This window comes from Monodelphis domestica, chromosome 3 (genome assembly GCF_027887165.1).
Source record: "Monodelphis domestica isolate mMonDom1 chromosome 3, mMonDom1.pri, whole genome shotgun sequence".
Classification (NCBI taxonomy): Eukaryota; Metazoa; Chordata; class Mammalia; order Didelphimorphia; family Didelphidae; genus Monodelphis; species Monodelphis domestica.
Window position 1 is genome coordinate 333,405,752 of NC_077229.1, and position 8,039 is coordinate 333,413,790.

At 45.6% G+C, this 8,039-nt stretch overlaps 1 protein-coding gene across 1 annotated transcript; it reads right to left on the minus strand.

Moving 5' to 3' along the window:
* Nucleotides 1-342: 342 nt before the first annotated feature.
* On the minus strand, nucleotides 343-4,980 carry HEY1 (hes related family bHLH transcription factor with YRPW motif 1). Its single transcript, XM_001367346.4, has 5 exons — nucleotides 4,229-4,980; nucleotides 3,632-3,707; nucleotides 3,444-3,527; nucleotides 3,167-3,248; nucleotides 343-2,164 (listed from the first exon to the last, which is right to left on the minus strand). The coding sequence occupies exons 1-5, from the start codon at nucleotides 4,315-4,317 to the stop codon at nucleotides 1,566-1,568; spliced, it is 930 nt and encodes a 309-aa protein (XP_001367383.1). The 5' UTR covers nucleotides 4,318-4,980; the 3' UTR covers nucleotides 343-1,565.
* Nucleotides 4,981-8,039: the final 3,059 nt, after the last annotated feature.

Sequence of the window (8,039 nt, forward strand, 5' to 3'; positions counted from 1 at the left end):
TGAGGGTAATGAGAATAGTGTGACTTGCCCAAGATTAACCAGCAATTCTTTATGTAAAAAGAAGGATCTGAACTCAGGATCTAGTTGTCCCAGATCACATGGAAAGTATGTGTCAGAATTTAAACCCAGGACTTTTTAACTGTAGTCCCCTATTCTTTCCAGGCAGACCATGGCGGGATGGGAAGGCAGGGTTGGAAGAACAGTAGTCATGAGTATCAGGACAGGGAAAGGACAGAAATCTTTCGCTTAACCAAAAAAAAAAGGTGGAAAGATGGGAAAATGAAAATATAGGCTTCCCCTGTTGGCATGGTAAACAATACATATACATTGAAATACAGATGCTTTTTCTTTTCTTTTTATTTAATCACAACACAATAATACAACTGAGATCAAACCCAGTCCAGTGGAAGCCACTTAAAAATATACCTTTGAAAGAAATAAACCTGTTTAAATGCTACTTTCCCAAATGGAACCAAGTTAAAACAAACCATAACAAGAATGGCGAAAAGCCCTTTTAGTGTTCTCAATCACCAAATTCCTGGGCACCGGAAAGTGACAGATAATAGTTTTCCAGGTAAAAGAATACAAGGGGAGGGAAATGGGGAAGAGAACAAGATTATACATTCAGTGTTTCCACAGGACTACTTGAAAGACTTCTAGCACACTGGGATCATTATCCATTGTAATGTTTCGAGTGAATTTGAAATTCTTGAGAAGAAAGATATTCAGAATATTGGTGAGGGAGGGCTCATTAGCCGGTTGTGTTCTGTAATTTTAGTCTCCCAGCTGTCTCTTCTCCCACCCCCAGTGGTTTACATATTTCAAATCCTGACTTCTGCAGGGCTAGCAGTACTTATCCTCTAGGTGAAAGCTGTCAATCACACCACACTCCTAAAGCAGTTTGGTCAAGGATCCAAATTGGGTACCCATAAAATTCACCCATTTGCTGTAAGGGAAAGACAGCTCATTCTTCTTTTCTTGGATGAAGCTGATTATTCTGATTTGTCAACGCTTTGTTCAGAAATATAAAACTCAGAATATAGATTACCCACCCCCCAAAATGGTAATTTATTATAGAACATCTTAATCTGTCAAAATATTCACAAGAAGAATTTATGTTAATGTTGAGTATAGTGGTTCGGAAAAAAAAATCTAAAAAGTTCTAGCTATACAAGAAAAACAAAGATAACAAAATTATAATGTTAAAAGTTCTGAAGTTTTCAGGCAAAAGTGGAATCATTTTGAAACAATAACACGTTTACAAAGTGGATTAGACACTTAGCACAAGCCCATCACAGGATGTTGGTTTATGCCCACCATTGCAATTTAATGTTTTGGACAAGTTTAGCAACTAGTTTTAAAAAAACAAAAACAACTAATACAAAATGTAAAAACCAAAAAGAGAGAAAGAAAACCAACAAACTTTTATAGTTCTTCGACAAATTTCATCTAAAATGGTACCTTTTTCCTTTTAATTTTTAGTGATGATTTTAGGGTGATGTTGGCAACAACCCAGCTCAGCTGGATTTTAAGCTTTCCCCCATCCCTCCTAAAGATAAAGTTCCTTAAAAAGCTCCAATCTCAGTCCCCCAGGGTCTATAAGGCTTGCCAAGGTTTGTTGCCTGTGTTGGTGCCGAAGGGCTCAGTGAATTCGGGGACAATAAGTGGAAGGAACCAAAGGAGAAGGGGAACGCAGATAGGGACGCCATGGAAGAGAGCAGAGGAGGAGAGAGTTTGGAAGAGGCTGTAACCACAGGGAGCATGGGTCCGAGGCTGCCATTAGGGGGCACTCTCAAGGAAGTGGTGTCAGCATGGGATGCTGTCATTCTCCCCTGGTGGTGTGCTTCTGTGGAAGACGTGGTGGTACTACTGGTGGTGCTGTGGCCATTCTGGGGCGGTGGTGGGGGCAGCAGCAAGGGATGCGAGATGTGAGGGGGATGTCCAAAGGCACTGCCCCAGGGAATATGTCCGATGCCTGTGTGTGTGCTACTGGCAGCTTCCCGCTGAGAGGCATAATTGTTGAGATGAGAGACAAGTCGAACCCGGAGAGGATCAGAGGTGTCTAGCCCTTCAATGATACTAAGGTAACGAGCAACTTCAGCCAGGCATTCTCTAAATCCTAAACTCCGATAGTCCATGGCAAGAGCGTGAGCATCAAAATAGCCTGAGGAAAAAAGGAACAAAGGAAAACCTCAGGCTGCTGCAATAAATCATTTTCTATGCTGCTTCATCTTAACCAAACTCATCCCTGACAAATTCAGAATGCTTAAGCGATAGGCACAGATTCCAATGGAAAACCAAATAAATGTTTTCTATCTTTCCTCAAGCACCTTGGAAACTCTAAGGTCAAACAAGTGTTTCATTTTGAATGAATAGTATCTATGCTTGCTGATGGCCCATGTTCAAAGTCCATTTACCAGATGCCAAGCAAAAATTGGAATTATACACTCCTATTTGATGAAACTTATCTTCCTTCATTTTAATGTTTTCCTTCAATGCCAGAAAAATACATCCAGAAATGAGAAACCACAGCACAGTGAAATTCATCAGAGACACAGATGTATAATGTTATCATCATAGGGCTTTTACAGGCACTTAGTCCTCATTCAAGTACTTCTGGTTTACATATGTATAGACAGTCATTTTCTTTTTCCATCTCTTTCCATTAGACTGTCCTTTCTGTGACAAGATTTTTTGGTTCAAAGAAATATGACAGCATAGTTTGTTTGTTTGTTTTTTAAATGTCCTGGATGTGTAGATAAGGAGAAAGAAATACCACTTACTTTAGGGGGAAAATATCCCCAAATTACTATGGATTAACATGAGAGCCAATTCATTTGAATCAGTGCTGTCATAACTCTGGAGAGCTTGAGACAGCAGACATTTTCCAAAGGAAGGCTCTATTTATATTCTGTACTGGTATAATTTGCAGTCATTATAAAATGGTAGATATATTACATAAAATCTCAAAAAAATATGAAAATTCTACTGATACAATTCAAACACACATACATTCCTATATAGAGCTATCATTTTTCTCCCTAACCCCAAAATCCTTAGTAAACATAATATAACAAACTGAATTGAATACAATTGGGCAGTGTCAAGACTCCACAAAGAGATCCTTCCCTCTACCCTTCCCACCCAACAAATGAATGAGCTTTACCTTTTCCTCCAGCTGAATGCAACATTTTGAGATGATCCACAGTCATCTGCAGAATTTCTGCTTTTTCTAGTTTAGCTGATCCCTAGGAGGAAAAGGAAAAGTTTAATTTGGTAGGATATGCAGTTGGAGATAACTTCAAAATAAGTTAGTATTCAGTTCATCTATAAGTCACATGCAACAAAGCACTTTCCCCAGCACTGTAAAGGTTAACATTAATTTATATAAGTCACAAGGCACCCACTGTCACAGGGATTGCTCCACTCTATCCATTCCTTACCTGCTTTTCAAAAGCACTGGGTACCAATCTCCGGAGCTCCGACAAACTGTTATTGATTCGATCTCGTCGACGTTTCTCAATGATCTAACAGGAAGCATGTAAAACAAAGGGATTTTCATTAGTATCATAAATTCCGATGATGCCCCCCCCCCCAAAAAAGGGCATAAAATGAAATTAAGGAGACTCACTCCTCTGCGCCGTTTTCTAGCCAGTATCTGCGAAGAGGTAGATGGAGACATAGAACCAGGAGCCGAACTCAAGTTTCTGAAATGAACAAGGAATCACCATTAAGTAAGGACAGATGGAGCGGTGAGAAGGAATTTACTGCCGCCCTGGGAACCCCTTGAGCCCTCGGCAGCAACTTGCAAAGTTGGAGGTTTGAACTCGGGCTGAGACTGCCTCTTAAGTAGAATAGCCAATATGCTGTGGTCCTGAAACCCTCCATCTCCAGTCCAAACAGTGGGATCCCCCTGTTCTTAGGGTGATTGTGCACCAAGAGGCCACCCAGTGTCTCTTCGTGGGCAGGTCAGCACCACTGTCATGAGAGCCAAAATCACATTCTTTCAAGAGTTGGAAGGGGCTCCGGAGGTCGGGCACCCTAGGAATCCCTTCGCCCCCATTCCTGACCAACAGTAGCTGGGTGTCCAGCCTCTCATTTTTGACCTCCCGAATTGTGGCACCTAGTCCCTGCGGAGCGTATGGGGAGCCCCCCCCCCACCTGTGCGGCCCTGGGGTCCAGTCCCCTCTCGAGTGGGAGCCCTCCAGTTCGCCCCTTCACCTCTCACCCATTCTCATCGGCGCTCTCCTTCTCCACTTCGATGGTTTCATCCAGCTCGCTGTCTGAGGAGCTGTAGTCGGGGTGCGCACGCTTCATGCTGGCGCTCGCAGCAGGCACCAGCAGCGGCACGCACTGGAAGGAAGGCAGGCAGCCGGGCAGGCGGGCGGGCAGGGAGGAGTTAACCCCGGCGGCTGCAGCGGCGACGGCGGCGCCTCTGGGCGCTTCGCTGCTTCGACTGCACACACACACACTGATCCCACCTCGCACTTGCCCTCTGGTTAAAACTCAACCATCCCTTTCCCACGCTGCGCCCCTTCCCAGGGCCCAGGGGAGGGCGGGGGAGGAGCTGGGAAGGGGACGACGAAAGGGGGGGGGTGCCCCCGGCGACTTTCTCCTCCTATAAATCCAATCCAGCTTCTCGCTCCACTGATTGGCAGCCGCTCAGGTGGCCGAGAGCGGAGGGAGGTGGAAGAGTTGGAGGGTGGGGGGGAGGCGGAGCCCCGCCCCCTCCCTCTACACACACACTTACACACACACACACTCACCCACACGCCCCTCCCCGCCCAGCCCAACCCCCGCCTGGCGGCTGAGCGCAGGCCGCTGGTGGGGGGCTGGGGGTAGACTGGACACCAGCTCGCCGGCGGCCCAGACCCGCCCCGCCCCGCCTCGCGCGCTCGGATTGGTCTGGCCGTGCGCCAGGGCCGAGCCCGCAGCGCCACCGGAGAGCCGCACGCGCCGCGGGCCGTGGGAAAGTGCCTGGGTCCAAGGCCGGCAGCCAATCGGGGCCCGCCGGCGGCGGCGGCGGCGGCGGCAGCGGCGGCGGCGGCGGCGCAGGGCGTTGGGATGAATGGAAGAAAGGGCGGGGGGGTCGCGCGCGCGGGCGGGGGAAGTCGCGAGGAGCCGGCCGCGGGCGGGGGGGGACAGGAGCGGGCGGCTGCTCCCCCGTGTGAACCTGAAATCTGAGCCTCCCCAGCCGAGCGGCGGCGGCAGCGGCGGAGGCCGAGCGGGCGCCGGGCGGGCACTGAACCCAGCCGGCTCAGCGCCGCCAGTAAATCACCGCTGCACCACGAGCAAGCGGCTGTGGCCCCTGCGGTGGCGACTGGGGCCATCCGCTGCCCGCCAGCCGTGGGGAGGGGCGACCTCCGGAGGGGCTTGCACCCCTTGTCTCCGGAGGGCAAAAGTCGCGTGCACCTAGTCCCGGACACCGGGTCCCGCCAGATCCGAGTCCCCGCGGGCTGGCACCAGTGCATCGCTCTCCCCGGGGATGTGGGGAAATGGGGTCGTTTTGCTGACCAATGTCACTTGTTGCTTCTGGAACTTAGTCTCCAAAACTTCTGTGAATTTAATTCCCGGGGAAATGAGGCGTCTGTTTGCGCCGCATAGAGTTGAGAAAGGTCCCTTGGGATATACAGTTCTGCTTTTGTGTTTTTTTCTTTCCCAGCCGGTGGAAGCTAAGCTATGTCCCAGTGCACGTCCCCATCGGAAGCTTCCCACCCCTCCCCTCCGCTTTCCACCGCCACCCAGGTCCCAGCCTAACCAAGTTGTCCCTACCCCTGTCCTGGGTCTTATTTAGCACTTCTTGCATGAATAGGGGAGAGTACAATGGAGACCACAATGAAAGATAACTCACCACGATATAGACCTGCTCCTGTTTGTACACCTTGCAGCAGAAGGTGTTTCGCTGTGGTAAAGTGGATATCCCATTGGCAGGGCTGTAATGAGAGCCCAGGTCTCAAATCCATTTTTAACCTGTGTGTTAAATGCCCAAGATTGGACATTACACTACATCCTCTTGGGACCTCATTTTCCTTTTCTTTTTAAATGAAATGGTTGGACTAAATCTGAAGGTCTTGACTCTGGATGCATATAGATTTTTAAGGGAGCCTGAGCTTGGATAGGGAAAAATAATTATACCTCTATTTACACTAAACCATTAACTGAAATTTAGCATTTCCTTCGATTGTTTAAAAATATTGAGAAGAGTTTCATAGGTTTCAACAAATTAACAAAGGGGACTATGACACCAAAAAAGGGCAAGAATCCTTGCAGTTGATAGTTTTCTAAGGTCCTTTAGAGTCGGAAATTCTAGGTGTCCCTTCATATTCTCCTCTTCAGTAATCCTGCCCTGGTGGCAACAACCTGAATTCTCTTGGTGATAAGACTGATGAATACACAATTTTCATCCATGTAGATTGTAACCCCTACAAGCTTTTTCACTCTAAAATCCTTTCCCTTCCCTTTCCTAGCTCTTTCCTATATAATCCACTCAAACTACTGGAGGCCTTCCTCTGGTTCTCTTAATATCTTCAAAGAAGTGGACCTAAAATAAGGAACCCCTGAGTTCCTAATCCTGTCTCAAATGTTTTGATACTAGCTATCGGCCTCAATTTCCTCATCTGCAAAATAAGAGTAATGATAGCAGCTACCTCATAGGATTGTTGTGAGAAATGAGATTATATATTTCACTTTGCAAACCTTAACATGTTATAAAAATGCTAGCAATTATAATGAATTAGCACTAGAAATATCTTATCAAATGAGACATCTGTAAAGCACAGGGCTGTGCACATTGTTATTGTTCAATCATCTTCAGCTCTTCATGACCCCATTTGGGTTTTCTTGGCCAAGATACCAAGATGAAATGGTTTGCCATTTCCTTCAGATTATTTTACAGATGAGGAACTAAGGCAAATAGGGTTAAGTGACTCACCCAGGATCACGCTGCTAATAAGTGTCTGAGGCCAGATTTGAACTCGGGAAGATAAAGTCTTCCACATTCCAGTCTTGGTGCTCTATCCACAGTTCCCCAGTTGCCTGGCACAAAGTAAGTGCTTAATAAATGCTTTTTTCCTTCGTATTTAATTTTCTTCCTCTGTGATTGACCTCTCTCCTTTTCTCAAATATTCTTTTTTTTTTTTTAACCCTTACCTTCTGTCTTGGAATCAATACTGTGTATTAGTTCCAAGGCAGAAGAGTGGTAAGGGCTAGGCAATGGGGAGTCAAGTGACTTGCCCAGGGTCACACAGCTGGGAAGTGTCTGAGGCCAGATTTGAACCTAGGACCTCCCATCTCTAGACCTGGCTCTCAATCCACTGAGCTACCCAGCTGCCCCCTATCAAATATTCTTGATCATGATTTTTATACCACTTCTCTAAGGCAAGTAATATTGGTAATGTGCTGTAGCCAACCAGCTTATTTCCATGATGGAGCTTTCCTCTGCCATTTGGATTGTCTGTAATTGTGATTCTTCTGAGAATCAAGTCACCTGACTTACAGCACCACCAGGAAATACCTGGTACTAAAGAAATTATTTTTGCATTGCAAAGCCCTGAAACCATTAACAGATTTTGAAAATTGAATCCAATAGATCCTCCATTTCTATATCAACCCTGGCCCCAGCTCATTATTCCTCTACAATAGTGGTGTGAAATACATATGGAAATGGGACCATTAAAATCTATTAAATTGTGCACAGGGATTTTGCATGTCATGTATTGACTTAAAAAACATGTTAATATTATTTGATATCTGTTTTTTATTTTTACTTATTCTCAAATATTTTAATTTTTTTATTTCCCAAATACATTATAGGTTGCACATAGCCTATTTGATATCTCTGTTCTATAGTACTTGTCCAAGATGTGTGTATGTATATGTACATATACATGAAAAGATGTTTGTACATTGAAATAATAATATTATTGATTTTTTTTTTTTGCCTAGACTTGTCATTTCATCAGTGAAGAATTGTCAAACTTAGTTTGTGGGCCTCAGTGAGCAGAACTCCCTATTAATTAAGATTAAGATGTAAAATAAAT